General features: G+C 39.2%; 1 protein-coding gene across 18 annotated transcripts in view; it reads right to left on the bottom strand.

Moving 5' to 3' along the window:
• The window catches only part of MAGI2 (membrane associated guanylate kinase, WW and PDZ domain containing 2), a 702,271-nt gene that overhangs the window by 56,005 nt on the left and 627,607 nt on the right, over window positions 1-18,659 (bottom strand). For 14 of the 18 annotated variants that reach the window (XM_074538810.1, XM_074538811.1, XM_074538808.1 and 11 more), the window contains 4 exons: window positions 16,844-16,935; window positions 10,318-10,510; window positions 9,263-9,349; window positions 7,070-7,318 (listed from right to left, as the gene is read on the bottom strand). In XM_074538810.1, coding sequence (XP_074394911.1) covers window positions 7,070-7,318; window positions 9,263-9,349; window positions 10,318-10,510; window positions 16,844-16,935 — 621 coding nt within the window. The remainder of the gene's footprint in view (window positions 1-7,069; window positions 7,319-9,262; window positions 9,350-10,317; window positions 10,511-16,843; window positions 16,936-18,659) is intronic. The other 4 variants (XM_074538803.1, XM_074538812.1, XM_074538805.1 and 1 more) reach the window with 1 other exon arrangement.

Below are 18,659 nucleotides of genomic sequence, written 5' to 3'. Positions count from 1 at the left end.
TGTTTCCACACCTTAGCTCTTCACTGAGCCCTCCCGAGTTGTTTCATGACTTTCATGACTGAGGAGCCTAGAACTGGACACAGACCCCAGATATGGCCTCACCAGGGTTGGGTAGAGGGACAGGACCACCTCCCTCTGCCTGCTGGCAATGCTTTTCCTACTGGTCCCCAGGACACCACTGTGCTTTTTGGCCACAAGGACACAGTGCCAGCTCATGGACAGCTTGTTGTCCAGCAGGATCCCCAGGGCCATCTCCACAGAGCAGCTTTCCACAAGCCATCCCCAGCCTGTGCTGGTGCCTGGGTTTATTCCTTCCTTAATGCAGGACCTTGCATTTGTCTGTTTGAACTTCATTAAGTTCCTGTCCCCACAACTCTGCCGACTGCCCAGGTATGGCCAGCAGAGCTTTCAGGTGTATCAGCCTCTCCTCCCAGTTTTGTAACATCAGCTAACTTGCTGTGGGTACACCCTGTCCTTTCACCCAGACCATTGATGAATAAGTTCAACAAGACTGATATATCTACCAGCCTCTTGCTTTTTGAATATGAAAATAATTTCTTCTCATTTGAAAGACCCACAAGCAAAAAGGAGTGGATTCTAAGAAAATATTACCATATGTAAAGCTTTTCTGATTTACATCAGTAATTTTTTTACATTTATTCAGTCCTTCTAGACACAATTGTTGAGACTCTGTTTTTTAGACAGCAACTCTCCAGTTTTTCCCCTCTATATAGTAGCTAAATGTCAAAAAATATCAGTTAAAGGAAAAAAAAAATCAAACCTATACTTTATCTATTAAAACCCTCTGGCAGATAAATTCTTGCAATGTTTTCCAGTGTTAACAGATATAGACAGTAAGCCAAGCAAATGAGCCTTCCTGAGCCAGATGTCCTTTTCAATGTTACACAGTGATCAAATGAATATTTATTATATTCTCAATTCTCTAAACATGCAAAGGTTTTCATTCAACTAGCAGGCTGCAGCATATCAGATTTTAATTGGAAGAATATATTAAATATAAACACCTGTAATTTCATTGCTATAGAAAAATCTATATTTCTGAAAACTTGAGTATGGTGGACTTTCCATCAGGGCTAAAACATATTTTCCTGATATGGATAGGATATTTTATGTGACACTTATTTGGAAAATAAAAATAGTATGCATTCTGCATAGTTGCATGTGAAAATAATCCCTTTTCTTTATAAGATTAATGAATCTATGAATGGAAGCATCCCATTTTGTGCTGACATGGAGCATATTTGCTTGCCTAAGAAAGCTAAGCAGAAAGGAGTGCACATACCTTAGAAAGCTGAAGATCTAAGAAAAAATAATGGAACTCATAGACTTTAATGCTTCTAATGACAGTAAAGTGAGCCCTGTGGAATTCCTAGAAAATCTTTGGTTGTCTTGATGGGTTTTGCTAAGAAAACTCACAGTGTTTTTTCTTTGAAAACACATGAGCAGCACCTGTAGGTCCAAATGATGTATTTAGAAATACACTGGAGGACAGAAATCATCTAGAGAGGGGAGTAATGCAGTTAAGATCCTTCATTATTTATCTCCAAAAAATATCAAATGGACAATTGAATATTTCATGCTTGCAAACTGCAGCAGTGTATTTTGATGATATTAAAAACCTCTTTGACTTCTTAAGGTTATTTCACTATGATAATTGCTTATGTTGATTTGAGAAACTAAATCACATATAGCATTTTCTTTCAGCTGCAAGTTTTACTGTCTCTTAAACATACTTAGAAAGTGTGCTTTTGTAGCTGAGGAGGCAGAACAGCTCAAACCTGAGTATCACAGCTGCATAGAAATGAGAATCCAGATTCCTTGCCCACAAACTGCAAATATCTTCCATGGGGGATGCACACTGTGGGTGGGTTTTCACTGCTATGCTCCAAAAATGTCCTAGGTGGGACAGACAGACATCCTAATTTCCAAAGCTCGGTATGCTTTAGAATTTGAGGATTGGTCACATAAAATTATGTCCCTAACCACCATCTTACCCAGGCAAAGCAGAGGTGAAATTGCTGCACAAACACAGATCACACAGCTATCACTGATCAATAAACTGGTTTTTATCTCTAAACTGTAAGGAATTTAAAGAAACTCTGAGCTGAATGGGACTTGCTCAGAATGCAGTTTTCTGCAGTCAGCTGAGGCTTAGCTTGGATTTATGTTTTTTAGTTAAGACTGCATGTTTTGAGAAATGAAAGAAACTTCTTTCATTAGACTCTGTTTTATCCTGTTTTCAAATTCCAGCAGGCACTGGCACATGCAGTGTAGGGGCAAATTAAATCTACAACTCCTCTTTTGCAAAGCAGGAGGAAGATCATAACAAGTATGCACAGTCTTTAATTTTTTGAAATTTTTTTATTGATTAGGCCGGTATTTTCAGTTTGTTTACACTTTATAACTGTGCTAATTGACAGTACCTGCTGCAGTGAAATTCCTGGAAATATTGCCAATTTTCCAACTTCATTGAAAGTTGCAATTTAATAAGGTCTGTTTACCACACGTGGTTTCTCTCTAAAAAAATTATGATGTAAAGAGATTTACAGGGGATCACAAGTACTTATTCTAGATGAAGCTGCATTCCAAACACAAAATGTAAAAGTAACAGGAAGATATGAAGAAGGCAGGAAAAAATTAACTCCATAAAATTCTGGGACATAAATCTCATTCTGGTCACCTCCAGAAGTCTGCAAATGCTTTTCCATAGGCTGCAGATAGTGAAATTCTCTTGATATCCTAAAAAAACTTCCCTAAATTTAATGCAAAGTGTGGATTAATTACTTAAATTTAAGTATTTTAGATATAATTTCTCATGTGTGGAGAAGGGATGAGAGCCACATTCCCCTTTAATGTTGGAACAGGATCTGGGGGAAGGCACAACAGTATATTTTAGAGGCAGTGGAAGTTAATCCTTTCGTTAGAAATAGGTCAGGAGCCTGGACAGGTGTATTTTCTTTCCTTAATCTCTTAGCACTCCACGATCCTCTGCGTGCTGCACTAGGCGAAATTACTTGCTCCTGGATATACCACTCAAGCACAGCTCTTTATTTATCCACTTTATCTCTTTTTACTGATACAGTTTTGAAGCATGGCTGACCTTTCCTAGGCCCCTGCTTTGCCCTGTAAAATCTCTTCATTCAATCCTTGTCATTCGTTTTCAACTCCTGATCTCCCCACATCACAACTGTAGTTCAGTGCAAGATAATCCCTTGTGCTGGATTAGAGAACATCCCAAGCAATGCTTTGACAAATGGGAAACAAAATTTCTACTATTTATAGACACAGGAAAATAAGTGTGCTCCAAGAATTGGATGTTTAAGCAAGTACCAGTAAGGAAAAATGACATTCATATCTAAAGGCTGGCTCCAAAGTACTTAATGTTAATTTATCAAACTGACAGCTATTTCAGTGCTGCCCATCACAAAATCTGAAAGAATAGTGTGTTTCCTAATTATGGCTGTAGTCTGTCCTCACTCTGTGTCTATCAATAGTAAAAAACTAGCATTTAGTATTTTGAATATGTCTGCACAGTAAAGGCAGGCTCATCTACCAAGTGTAACAACAAACCCCTTGCAAACCATATCGAGAGAAAAGCTGACCAGGACCCTAAACCTCTTGGAAAAAGAGTTTCATCTCTAGTTCTGGGAGCTGCTGAGCCTGTCATGGCTCATTCTCAGGTCAGAAGGAGCATGAAGCACTCCTAAAAGGAGGCTGTGAGGGAGCAGTGCAGCCCACAACCCACCAGAGGGTGGAGAAGGGATTTGAGACTCAGCTGGAGCACCATCATGGGATGGTCCTGCAGACAGAGCAAACTCTCCTGGCAAACAGGACAGCTTTGTGCAACCCCTCCAGCTTCAGCCCAACTGCAGAGCAGCAAACCAATGACCCTGCAGGAGCAGCCAGGAGTAGACCTCTGTAGCCAGGAGCAGCCTTGCTGGAATGATGCTTCAATTTCAGCAGGGCTTGAAGTACCTGGTGACACAAAGTGCCTGTTCCTGTACTCCACAAGAGCTGGTGTAATCTGTTGGACTGTAAAACACAGTTTGTAAGTGCGATTTCAACAACAAGGAAAATACTGTCAGTGCATAATTAATTGCCTTCCTGAGTAATAGTGGTGATGATACCTATTCTTCCAAGACCTCAAGTCTTTTGCTTTTGCAAGAAAGTAGAGGAGGGAATAGAGTTATTGAAATAAACATTCTTATTATTAAAGGAACCCTTCCTAATTTTGCCCTGAGGATGCTCCCAGTGAGACAACTTCCTGGGTGCTGCTCCTAACAGTGTCTGGCACTACATGATGCTCCCTTTTTTGACCTATTTTGTCCATTTTGAAGTTTTCAGAATTGCTTTGTAATTAGAACATTAACATTACTCTGTGCATGCATGTCTGCATAACATCATTCTGTTCCACATGGGGATACAGGAGCTGGCAACAAGTGCCCTGCCTCTGAAACAGGGGACACTGGAACCAGAGCACAATATCTCACCCAATTAAGATATTGCTGCTATCAGGAGTACCTAGCATGGTGCCATGCAGGTCCACATTTTGATAGTGATGTATCATATATTATGGATATTCCTATATCCATTTTTGATATTTTCCTACTGTTGGTATGCTTTGTATTTCTGATTGTGCATTTCAATAAAAGGATTTTGTGTTATTTCAAGATAGAAGGTACCTCAGGAGAGTTTCTCTGCTGTAACAAAGGGCCCAAAACTTAGCTGCTGTATTCTGAAAGGATGCCAGTGAGTGCTGAGTAAAAGGGTATCATCATTTCCCTCAATCTACTGGCTACGCTCCTGTTAATAAAGCTTAAATGACTTCACCCAAGTAAATATTAAGTAGAGAAAGTAACCTCTCTTACTCTAGAAAGAGTCAATAATTTTTAGATTGTTTTCATTACTGATGACAGATGATGGAATTTTCAAGATATTTTTCCTACTACAGTTTTGTAACAGAATTTATATAGGAAGGGTATTTTCTTCTCTTTTCTGTCACTGTCTACAGCAAATGTAATTTTTTGTTCACTGTTCTTGTAAACTTAGGATTTGGTACTTTTGGGGATCACTGAAATTCCATGCAGTTATTATTTGATTAAATTCTCTTGTCACTTCCACAGCAGGCTGTCATTTCCCTTTACTATTGGAGGTGTTCAACTGAGCGTCAAAAATGACTCCTTACACAGTTGCTTGTGGAGAAAGAAAAGTGCTGAAAGAACAAGTTGGAGGGCAGGAGGCAAAGCAGGTTTTGAACCTGGGTCTGTAATCTTCAGGAGACTATTCCAGTCACAGAATTTTTGGTTTTCTCTTTCTCTCCTCTTTCCCTCTCCATCTGCCTCAACCAGAAATTCTCTCAATAAAATAATTTTCATGAAAAAAATCATGACTGACTTAACTGATTACTATATATGTACCACAATTAATTATTTTTTTCTTTTCTTATCTTCTGCAGAAGAACTTCCAGTTCTTTGGCTATTATATTCAGTAATGTGAAAACTCAGAGTCCCAAGAGGCTAATTAGCTATGGTTTTGTTACAATATTAATTCCAGCAGTCATGGAATTTTAAAATTCAGCTGAGGTAGCATGAAAAGCAACATTTTTAATAACTGCATGATCATGAAATACTGCAAAAAAGTTTTCTAAGGTAACTTGCTATTGTGAGATAAGGTTTTCCCAGTATTCTCTTGACTGCTTTTCAGGTATGAATTTAGAAGAATGGTGTTTGGCCCTGAAGTTGAAATTGTGATTTTATTTTGTCAGGAACCAGTTTCAGGCAAAAAACCAGTTCCTTCAAAACATATTTTAGTGTAGAGGAAACATTGTACTAGGCTTCAACTTGAAAAATGATAAATCTCCCTTATTTTGTTTTTTCAGTTGGGGTTAGCATTATTTGGTGGGGCATGTGGATGTCTCTCAACATAAAGCCTCCTTTGCTTCCTTCTTCCAGAGGGCTCAGCTCTCAGGGTCAAATGTCACTGGAAAGACACAAAGGTGCCCCTGTGCCTGCAGCTGCCACTACCTGGGTTTGAGTCCTCTGTAGGTCCTGTGTCACACCTATCTGACCTCTCCCTGGATGTACCCAGAACAGCTCAAGTGGCACCAGATGTCTGTATTAAAGCAATAAAATTGACTCACAGAGAAAATCAGTCCTCTGGACAGAAAGTGAGCTATAATTATTAAGGGCAGATCTTGCCTTTAGAGTGCTACAGAGTACAGAGAGTTACACCTATCCCCTGTACTCAGCTGTAATTTTTATGCTGTCTATACTCCACCCAGTTAAATCAGCCTCTTATCACCTGCACTTAAGAAGTTCTCCCAACTTCTAGTTGCTCCTGCAGTCCCATAATTGGACAGCTCTTGTCATAGGGTTTGCTGTGATCTAAGCTTTTTTTCAACTTGCTGAACTTCATCTTGATTGTAAAAAAAAGTCTAATTAAGTTCCATGTAGGAGAATAATTTATTCACATAACCTTACTTGTTACTTGCAGTGTCTCTTTGAGACATAGTAACAGACAAAATCCACTTTGTGAGTGAATCCTCTGTTGCTCTGATAGCCAAAGAAGTGTGGGAAGCACAGGGCTCCAGAGGACAGAGTAACTTTTGGTTTTGTTGAAGACAAGACAAGCAGTGCCTCTGAATAAACATTGAAAGTATTTCAGTTTAAGTCTCTGCTGTGATAAATTATTAGCAGATAGGTTTAAATAAACTATTGCTGTGGAGTGTTGCCCTGATTTTTTAAGATTTTCTAAGCATTCTTGTAACGAACTTTCTCACACTTTCTGTAAATAACTTATTGTTTTGCACTCCTTCATAGAGGAAGAGAAATTTGATAGACTGTTAGTTTGTCCAGTGTGTGGCACTTTCACTGTTACTTTTAGAAAACTGTAAATGTTAGAATCAGAAAATAAACTTCCCTTTCCTTCACCTTGAAAGCAGCAGTGTGCACGCTCGTGTTGTTCTGTGTCCTATAGCGACAGCGGGTTTTTAAAAATTTTATTTGGGGCAAACTGGGAGAGCTATGAACTGAAAAGCTGCTTTACTCACTTATGGTGGAGCCAGACTCGGGCCTGTTGAGGGAGCTGATGATGACGAAGCCGAAGCCCTCGTTCTCCTTGCGGTGGATGACCACGTCGCTGCTCTGCAGGCTGTGCGACGCGCAGCCTTCGGGCGGCGTGGCCGTGCTGCTGGACACGGCGTGGTTGCTGTTGGCATAGGTGGTGTAGTCACTTCTGGGAGAGCTGTGGTGAGTAGACACTGAGCCTGGGCTTCTGCCGTTCTCTGGGCAGGGTTCTCCTGCAACATAAATCACACCAGTGTCACAGCCTGACTTGCTCGGTGGCTCTGTGACTTGCAGTGCATTTGCTGATGCAACGTGAGTACAGCTGACTGTCTGCAGAGCAGACTACCCCAAGTGTTAAACTAGGAGCTGTAATAGATGCAGAGAGACAGGCATCTACACAATTATGCAGAGCATTCAAGGGCAATCAGATAAAGCAAGCATGAACACTGACTGCTACACTAGCTACAAGAGAGGAAAGTATGAAACTGTGTCTATCTGGATTGCAAAACCATCACCAGGCGCTATTTCCTTGTCTGCTGGTAGATCTGTCATCAAGAGGAAGACGTCACTGTCTAATCCAATAAAAAATTATTTGTGTTTGGATTACAAGAATTTAAGCAGGGAGCTAACAGAGTAATTAGGATTAGCTGCATAATGTTCTTCTTATGAGTTGATTAGCTTGTTCAAAAAATGTTCAAAGAGCAGAGCTGTTATACAATGCAAAATCATCACAAGTAGTTTTTCTTGGGTGTCATGGCAGAAGCAGTGGTCATTTAAAGGTTTGGAGATGCTCTTGTTTGGCAAGTTCAAAAGAGCAGAAATGAAAATGGAGTCCATGTACACTTTAGTATTGCTTTACACTAACAAGAACACGAAACAAGTTAAAGCTTGTGGGATTACATATTTTTTAGTGTGAGCATTTTGGCAATTGAAAACAGTAAATTTACACTTCCAGATGGAAACAAAAAGATTTATATTCTTTACAGATCTAAATTGTTTACATAAATCAGCACTGCTTGACAGTTTTAATACAGAAATTTCAGATAATTGTAAGTATTATGTTTTCTGTTTGGAACAACAAGAGTGGCAGAGTAATTTTACTGAACATGTGAGGAGCTCCCACATATACACATACATCCTAGGTAGAGAGTTTACAAATTAGATTTTCAGTGTGTGTATATATTAATAAAATAAACAGCATCCAAGGACAAGCTGTTGTTTTCTCAGTCATGTGTGTCCTTTAGTAGTCCTTCTGCAACTATGAAATAAAGTAATTAGAGAGTACAAAGAGGAAGGAAAACAAACAATTATTATACTCCTGAAAATCTCTAAGAGTTATTGAACCAAATCTGCAACTATATGCCATAGTAAGTGATAAGAGAGTTTTCATTTTCTGGCTGTCGTGTTTCAGAAAGGGGAATATTGTTTATGTCATTATGGCTGCAACAGAAAGGAAATTCTCTTGCTCTGTAGAATGACCAAGACCTGGCCTGGCCATGAAAGAATGCAATTGAATGTCATTAAATATAGGAAAAGAATAAAAAAGGAGGAAAAGCTTAAATGGCTATTTGACTGTCAACTGTACAATAGATACTCATCACAAAAGTTACAATTTGCTCCTACCTGTGAAAAAATGGCATTTCAATCCAAAAATCACATTTTTCTAATCAAATTGTTTTCCAGATCTTGTGAATTGTGCTTTCCTGTTCCAGATCTGGGTAAGTATATGTACAAAATGGTAATTCCAGGCGACGGCTAAGATATGTGTATCAGCTACAGACAGGTAAGGAAAACCCCAGATCCCTCTGTTGCATACATTCATGCTCGTGAGAAATTCCCATGAAATCAATTGCCCTGATGTATTAGCATAGCCTTTTTCAGTCACGCCCAACACCAGTTTTAAATTCTTCCACAGAGCTTATGTTGTAACACACCACATTAAAACCCTGTTCAGCTCCCAAAATGCTCATACATTAATGAGCTACATGCCATGCTCCCTGGTGTGGCACTCTCAAGGCCCAAGAATAACTTCAGGTGTTTTACCAGCTTGCACCAGGATCCCAGAGTGGCTGGCAGAGCCTTTAATATTTCAGGAGCATCAGGGAAGGCCGGCAGTGCTCTGTGCCAGCCCTGCCCGCGGTGTGTGCGGCGCTGGCGGCGAGGGCTCGGGTCATTACCTTGGTTATTGGCCATTTTCCTCGCGCTGGGGGAGCTGCGAGGGGGCGTCGCACCAGGCGCGGGGGCCCCTTTCTGGCTGGAGGAGTCTGGAGTCAGTAACAGAAGAAAGTCAGTCCTGCAGGAGCACGGCTGGCAGGGAGCTGCGGTGCCGCAGTGGGAGGGGGACTGCGAAGACGAAGGTGAGTGGGAGGGCGGCTCTTTTGGCACAGGAGCGAAGGGGAACGGCGCAGGCAGTGACAGTGGATCTGGGGCACGGGCAGGCGGAAGACAGGACAGGCTGGGAATGTGGTTTTGCTCATTTCTGGTACCTCAGGCAGGTGTACTCACCAAAAATGTTTTAAAAGTTCTTAAATAGACTTCTTTCCTCAAGTAAGTAATGGTTGTAATGGAAGGTCATCAAATTATCCCATTAAAGCTTTAATAGATGCTGCCACATGCATTTTTCAAGGTTCTGATGTCTTTTAGCAATTGAGACTGAGTTAGTCTAAACATCTAATTTACTACAAATACTTCATAGTGGTTTAGGTTCATTTTCTGAATATGTCTGCTTGACGGAAGAATCCGGCCCTTGTGCCCTACAGAAGATTTTCAGCCAGCTTGCATTGCAGTTCAGTGGGAAATTCCAGATGACATCAGTGAGACCAGAAATGGGCTTTTAACACATATAAGAGTGAAATGAGTTCCTGCCCTAAAACAGTTAACAGTCTTTGAGCCTTTCTCTTATTGACACAGTCAGCTCAAATGGCTTTAACTTTAGGTGAATGTTTAGTCCCAAAAGTGGACAAAAGGAGACAGCACAGACCAAGACAGCATGGAACAAACCCAGAGCACTTATGATCACCACACCAGGGTTGCCAGTATGTTTCCACTTCTGAAGGAAACAACACGCAGTTGTTTTTGCCAGAGGAACAAGGGACACATATTTACAATAATTCTTTCCTCAAAATGACACAAACATTCACATTGATTTCCTCTATTATTTTAAAACAGCACCAGTTTGTGCTGCCAGCATTGGGATCTGTTTTTCCTTTTGCCTTTCCCAGCCTTCACTCACCCGTGGGTAGCACCTTTCTCCTCACAGTAAGGTTCACCTGCCCATTTCGGGCGGCGTTGTGCATCAGATCAATCACGTATCGGTGGGTTTTCCCGGCCACTGGAATCCCATCCACGTACACCAGCTCATCACCAGGGTGGAGACGGCCATCTCGGTCTGCTGAGCCCATGGCAATCACTGCTCCAATGAGAATCTACGCAAGAAACAAAATCCTGTCATATATTGCACTGAGACTCCCATTTAGTGACATGAACATTGCAGTGATTTTCTCTTTCTTGTGAAATTAAGCTAGTGATTTAGCACATGTGAAGAGCTCTGTGTGTGTCTGAAAGCTGTGTTTGTCCTCTGGTGGGTATGACTGAAGATGTTTTCTTGTCTTTGGTAAGAAGGTAAGGTGTTTCCTGTCACCATCATGTTTTCTGAAAAATCCTCTTTGCCCAGGATTTCTCACCTGGGAAGCCGAGAAGCCTCAGAGAAAAAGCAAAACAATATTATCTCATTTGCTTCTCCTGTGTTTTGCTGCTTTAGAATGTGGTTGGAAATTGTTTATTCAACATGGGAATTGTTTTGACTTTATGACCAATCACAGTCAGGCTGTGTTGGACTCTGAAGAGAGAGTCACAGGTTTTTAATTATAGTCTTTTAGCCTTCTGTCTGCATCCTTTCTCTTTTCTGTAGTATAGTTTTAGTATAGCATTCTTTATATAATATAATATCATAAGATAATCAATTAGCCTTCTAAGAACATGGAGTCAAATTCATCAATTCCTCCTCCATCCAGGGGACCCCAAAACCACAGTTTCCAACCTGCACAGGAGAAATACACCAGGGAATCCTAATCTGAGTCCTGCTTGATATGTTCAAATCAAGATAATCTGCCTCTAAGGAGTGTTGAGTTTCTATGGACTACATTATAACAAAGACTTAAAAAGATTAATTCCACATAAGGGTCTTTTTATTTAAAATTATAAAGTCTGTGTATTTCTTATCAAAGGTTCTTCACTGCTGTGTGATTTAAGCACCTGGAGTCATATAGCTGAGGTCAGCAGCTGAAGTGACCCCACTACACAGAGCTGGCTTTGGGACTCTTTAGGGGAAAAGAACTACTATATTAAATGTTATTACTCTTAATGAATGATTGCTCAGGTAGTGCTTGGTTAAAATGGAAAAAAGAGGAAAAAATGTCAGCTTGTTCTGGGCAGATGTTGTTTTCCCAAATTGACTTTGAAATGTAGTTTGTATGGGTCATATAAACTAGTAAAAAATCTGTCCAAAACCTTGCAATGACTTTCTCCACCTTATATGCAGATAATTTCACATAATTTCCTAGAAGAAGATGTATATATTTTCCCTGTGGAATAACTGGTAGAACAGCTGAGATTGATTCAAACCAAACCTGCTCTCTTTGAAAGAATATTAAAGCATTCACAGAGCGTGTTTCAAATTTTCTGTTCTCTTTTTCAGTCTGAGAGTGAGCCTAAAATGATGGATATGACATGCCATGTGACAATCTGCTTTTAATAATAAAAGATAAAAGCTCTGAAGTATTGCTTTTCATGATGAATTGCAAAGGCTAGAAGTGGTAATCACACATCACACAGGTGACCTGTGGTTTTTTTTGGTCTTAGCTGCAGAGTTGCAAGTATCTCAGCATAGTGTTTAAATGACATCCCCTGTGGAGCCTGGAGAATTTTCCCCAGTTTTTCACCTCCCTTTGGCTTACTTTTTCTTTCAAAACTTAGCAAAGAGAGAACATGATGCAGCTTTTTCCTGCTTTCTGGTGTTCCTGGGATCCTGTTAAGCAGTGACAGGCTGAGTGCCTAGAGAGGCTGTTTCAGGTTCTCCATCCTGTTCTTCAAATGGTGAAAAAGTAGACCTCAAAGCTTTGGAAAATACTTTGTGCAAAATTCAGCCATGAATATGAATTTATGCTCCTTTACCAGACAAAAGAAAAGCTCTCCAAGGCTACTTTTAGCTAGATATCCACAAAGTATTCTCAAAACATTTGAGAATTAGGCATCTCACATGAGTAAGAATTTCTTCCTAGTTATTTTGAGAAGAGATGGATGATAACCCTCTACAGCTTGGGAGATTGTAGGGATTGGCTTCCTCCTTTGTTGAACATTTGCAGTTGTTTCATAATTTTCTGACAAAATATTAAACAAGTTGAGCATCTTTAACCTTTGTAAAAAAAATGCAGAACATAGCATGGTAGGTCATTGGTACACAAAGCAAACTAGAAAAACTTTTTCTAGATCTAAGTAATTATTGATGATATTTCACATGTCCACCATGAAATGTGATTGTGTTACTCATCTCAGTGTTGGATTCCTAACATAAGCAGAGTCATACTTTAAACACTTCAGCTAGGTGTGTTTGTCAAGATGATGGCTCCTGTATCTATTATTTGGTATATTTAATAGCAAGAATAATTTAATTTCCCTAACTTTTTCATTTTCTGTGTCTGAATTATTTTCTTATGAAGTATCTGCTTTTGTTTTATGGCTGAGAAGCTGCCATAATAGTTATCAATTCTACATGTAAAGCACAAATTGGAAAAATATATATCAGGATTATATTTCCTCTGAAATGCAGTTTCATACTGGCATGAGATGGCTTTGAATGCATAATGAGAAGGATGATGGCATGTAGTAATAAAGAGTGTGTTGCAGAGAAAAAAGAAAAGTTTCTCCTATTGTTTGAGATTAAACAGGACAAATTCTGGGATTAGGATGATTGTGGCAGAGCCTTATCTGAAATTAAAGCCCGTGTCTATTAATTTATACAGGTTAATCTACTTTGACATTGACTTTCTTTGTGATTTTTGGCAATTATCTGAATTTGTATTAGTTTTTCTGAATATAACACAGTAGCTTCACAGGCACATAGCAAAATTTAAGTATATACACATAAAGGGTGATTTACCTAATTTGAAGTGTCAGGGTTGTCTAAATCCAAGCTAATCACCTGAACTCTGTCTAATCACTGTTAAAATAGGACTTCCCAAGGCATGGTCTTATCCTAACATTTTGCTCTATGGCATGGCCTTATCCTAACATTTTGCTCTATGTCTTAGAAATGTAGAAAGATACTTAGAATATATCTTGGCATTGACAATAACAGAATACAACATATATCTTGAGGACAGTTTTGAGAAAAATCCCAGTTGTCCATGTTGAAAAGGTAAAACTCTTAGAAAAATTATGTGTATGTTCCTGGGATTCTGAGTTTGAGCTGCACAAATATATGCAAAATACATCTCCCCTTTGGGACAGCAATTTGCAACTTCAGTAAAGTTCCAATTTATGTGTTTTCGCAATCTTTCAGTAATATTATGATTCACCGTAACAGAGATTATCTCTAAATCCTCAAGTTAGTGGGACATGTGATAAATAGCTGTTGTAGTGCAATATAAGACTTGAGAGCACAACTCACAGTCTTGATATTTGAAATTTCACAATAAATTTAAGTATTTCCTTTCAAAAGTATTTTTACGCTCACAAATATGGAAAGTGGAGTAGTACAGCAGCATTTTCTCCTTCTAAGATGCCAGGTATCTGATATAACTAGAAGGAAACTAAGCTACAGTCCCTCTATAGTGTCAGTATTATCCTTCTAAAATAATGTTATTTGGATTCTGCATCTTTGAAAAAGTTATTGCCTTATGCTGAAGAATCCATATTTCTTTTTAGATATCAAACCACAAAGACAAAAGCTTCCTTTTGTTCCGTGTTACCTGACGGCACAGCAGGAGAGCTGAAATAAAAATTTCAAAGCTTCTCAGTTCTTGTTTCATGGGAAAGGCAGGGGTTTGGAGAACAGGCAAAAACTGCTTCTGCTTTTCTGGAGTGAAAGGAATGGGAGGCTGCAGGTGGGCTGTCCATGGGGGGCAGGGAAGCAGTGGAGGAGAGAGAACAGAGTTAAGAAGTCTTGTATTGTGAATATGAAATAGAGGGACACTAAAAAGATTACATGAGTTGTGTTTGTTGGTGTTAAATTTGAGCAGTGAAAACAAGATGGACAACCACGAGGGAGTGAGAATTGAAAACCTCAGCACTGCCACACTTAATTCTAAGAAAGTTCTTTTTTCCTTGCACAATCCTCAGCTTCAAGCTAGGCTCTTCTTAACTCCTGGAGACTTTGAGAAATGTTTGCAAAGCCACGTAAAGCCCATTGGATTGATAAGTCTTGGGGAAAAATGCTTTTGTGTGTGCAAACCATGGAACAGAGACAGCAACCTTGAGGCTAAGGGCAGGCTGAGAGCAATTGTTCAACAGGACAGGGAAATGTGTTGCAGGGTGGTTCACAAAGGGCAGCGTTTTTGGTCCTGCTCTCCAAAAATAGCAAGGTGCTTATCTCTGCCCTTGATACCCAGCTACGGCTCTTTGACTTCAGACAGTAAAGTCAGGTCAGTCCTTTGCTGAAGAGACACTAGAAAGAGCTGATCCTCTGTAATACTTCAGTGTATAATGCATGTAGCTGCAGGACAAAAAGCTTGCTTCAAAATTTCTTTTCCACTGGACTGCTGAGCAGCCTGAGAGACTCAAGTCTCTCACAACTCTGGTATGTATTATGGATATGAGCTACCAGAATATCAGATATGCTACACAAGTTTTCTCTTAGTCCTTTGGGTTGAAATAATTCAGTTTTATATAAAAAAATCATCTTTTAGATAAGGCATTTGAGCTGCACTTTTCCCCATGAGATTGTCATAAACCTCCAACACGCGACTGCTTAATTATCCATTTGTAATGAAAAAAGCACTAAAGGAGACACCAAATATTGCTGTCACCAAATATCACAAAATATTGAGCAGCCCTGTAACCAGAGTCACTTGGTCATTCCTGGGAGATAGGAAATGCCATTAAACATTACTTTCTGGAGCAGGTAGAAGGAGATTTCCAAATCTTCCTAGAACACAGAATGGTTTGGGTTGGAAAGGACATAAAAACTCCTCTAACTCCAATCTCCCTGCCATGCCATGGATGGGGACATCTTCCACTACACCATGTGGCTCAAAGCTCCAGCCAGCCTGGTTTTAAAGGTAGTGCCTTTCTAGTGCCATTTCCTAACAATCTGAGAAGATAAAATGGAACATTTCCACTAACACCTCAGAGATTTCCTTTTTGGCCTGACCCAGTATGTGTGCTTTGAGAATTTATACTGGCTGGCCTGTCCAGAAGGGACATGAAAAATGCTCATTTGGAGAATGTGCAGATGATGGCTCAGTGGCCTCATTCTATGTGCACTGGGCCATGCTCCACAGAAGGAAGTTACACATCAGAGGGGCTTCAGCCACACTGCAAGTGCAGAGGATGAAGCAGTGCTGTCTTGGAGTCCTTCTGAGCAGCTACACTTTACATTTGAAAAACCATTGAAAACACTTATTCTAAACTAGACTGAGTTCCAAACAGACTTGAAGCATAATTTTTAGAATACAATGCATTCTTTTCTTATTATGGGAGACATCAGTAAACTGTGAAGACTTATCAGTACTTTGACAGATGTTGACAATTTTAAAATATAAGAGCTTCTTTGTTTTTCAAAGGCATGTGCTGGTTAACCTTAATTCTTGAATGAAAAATATATTATTCTGTATTACTGGAATATGGAATATATAAATAGACTAGGGAATATACAAATCTAATAATTAATTATACATTATCTCAGAAATGTAGTAACCCAAGATGCAAACTGCTTAAAATTGTGATAGTAAAGCACTATCATTATTGACTTGAGATTAGTCCTAGCTGTCAGATTATAGATACAACATTGAGTTTTTTCTCAAAGACCAGTAATTCTGCCTGCTCTCAAAATTATAGTATTTAGATAGATCAGTAACTTATAAAAATATTTACACATTTGTAAATGTGTAAATTTACACATTTGACCCTTATTTTCTGGGCTTCTACACTGTTTCTTTTAAATATTGTGCATAAGATTTATTTTATATTTTATTAGCAAACCATCTATATTCATTTTGTTATCTGTTATTTGGTTACAGGGGTGCCTCCCTCCTAATGGTATAAAGCTATCATTTTTATGCCTGTTGCCTCACATGAGGCTGTCATTTAACCTGGAACACTGACTATCACTCTGTGGTAAGGTCTTCTGTTTCTGGAAATAAACTGCTTTGTTGACCATGTAATTTAACCACATGCATACATTTTGCATACAAGTTGTCTACTCTGAACATGGTTTTGGATAGTCTTACATAATTGGAATTTTGGAACCTTCTGCTTATACTTGATTTTGAAAAGTCCAGATTAAGAGATGCCAGGTCACACTCTGCAGTAATGGGATGAGTGATGCTCTGTTTCCACTTTAGTGCCTTCTTATTCTATCTTAATTCTCAGATGTGAAAAACCTGAGAGTCCTGGGCTTTTTTATGGATGAATAAAAGTAATATTACTTGTAGCCTTAACATGGTGTTCATTTGGTTTCAGTTATGTAGTAATATTTTTCTGACCTTTACACAGATTATAGAATGTGGAAGGAAAAGGGAAATCAGGAAGAAATAACTCACAGGCTGCCCAGGCTCATCTCCTCCCAGGATCCTGAAGCCAAACCCAGACTCCATTCTCCGAAGGTGAACATCCAGCTCCTTGTAATCGGGACCTGATTTAAAGAGAAATCCCATTGAGCAAAACATTTTGGTCTTATCTTGAGAATTTGCACCAATCCCTCCCACCTTGTGTTCACTGCACATGACTAATGGCATCCTGGCTGGAGCTGGTGGAAACAAATGGGCCACAGACAAGGAGGAGAATTGAAAATGTAGGTGTCTCTCTCTCTCTAGGTGGTTATGTTCAGTAGAATACACTAAAGCAAACTAGAATGCATTCACAGAAGATTGGTATGGAAAAGTCTGTCCAAAGTAGAGGTTAAAAATATGTCTTCTTCCTAAAACTGACTGTATAATTGACTGCTGTTCATCCACTTCTGATCTTTAATTTGTCTTTTCCCTGCAGTTCATTAAATCCTACAAAGAATAAACTGAAATGGGAGACAGAGATATATCAGTCCAACTCACAAAATATGAAAACCATTACAGGCCATCTAAGTTCCAAACACAGACACATATATATGTCTTTTTATGTAATGAAGCTTTAAAGTATTCCACTTCCAGGTAGTACCCTCAATAAAGAGTTTTGATGAAAATTATCATTATAAACCTCTCAGCCTCAGAGTTTAAATTGAAAGCTAACATCATTAACTTGAACTCCTTAATGCTACTCAATTAAAGTCTCAACAGCTTTGTGAATCAATAAGGTTGCATTTCCATATGCCTGCCTAACCTGTCTTTACATACATATATGATGTCCTGTAATACATCAGTTGAGGAATATAGAGTCTTTTTAAAGTCAGTTTCTTATAAAAGTGTCTTTAGCTTCACTTGAAAGAACACAGTGTTCTGGGATAATAAATAATAATAATAATAATAATAATAATAATAATAATAATAATAATAATAGAAACTGTAAATATTTGGAGGACTAAGAAGTTACCTGTTGTCTGTTGTGACTATTGCTGTCTGCATTCTCAGAGATGCTTTAGGCTCACCACCTAAAGCAGTGATTAACAGGAATGGCATTTGCTATGGATTGCACTCTGGTCTATACATTGTGAACACAAAAGCTTTTGGTCAGTGTCAGCTTGTTGCTGACCCCAACATAAAAAAGGGATGGCAAAGTTTATTTCAGCAAACTGCTCATAAGTGTCTCCAGTGGTGCCTTGGTCCCTCAGAATGGGAGGGATTACAGATGGCTGAAATACTTCAGCAGCTCTCACAGATCTCCCCTCAGAGCCATCCGTGGGCACCTCATAAACTGTGGAATTTGGCATGTGCCATGTGTAGTCTGGGATTAAAGCCTGGTTAGTTTCAGTCAGGTATTATTGCAAAGACAGATACAGAAAGACATGCACTGGCTCTATACTATGACTGTGCAACAAAATCCCCTGTAAACAGCAGCATAGTGCATTGTTTCAACAATCTGTATTGGTGAAAGTGAGACTGAATCACAAATATTTCAATTGGTAAAATAAATGTATTACCTTTCCCTACCAACTTCCTTCCCATATATTGAGAAGACAAACCCAAACAGAACCAAGCAGCTGATTATACTGACTTTTCCCATTTATTTGATGTGTCTCAACACTAAGGAGCAAATGAATTCTGGGTGTGTACAGTATGTTAGCTTAATGCAAATAATTTAAAAGTTGTGAGAGGCAGAGGAATTTCAGAAGAAAGCAGTACTTTATCAGGTTTGTTGTGCCTACCAGGATGGGGCTTAGCACTAGGGAGATGTTTTTGTAGATAGACACAGTGTGATCAGCATTTG

This window comes from Zonotrichia albicollis, chromosome 4 (genome assembly GCF_047830755.1).
Source record: "Zonotrichia albicollis isolate bZonAlb1 chromosome 4, bZonAlb1.hap1, whole genome shotgun sequence".
Taxonomy (NCBI): domain Eukaryota; kingdom Metazoa; phylum Chordata; class Aves; order Passeriformes; family Passerellidae; genus Zonotrichia; species Zonotrichia albicollis.
The sequence above is the reverse complement of the archived record's forward strand: the minus strand, read 5'-3'. Positions and strand labels throughout refer to the sequence as shown.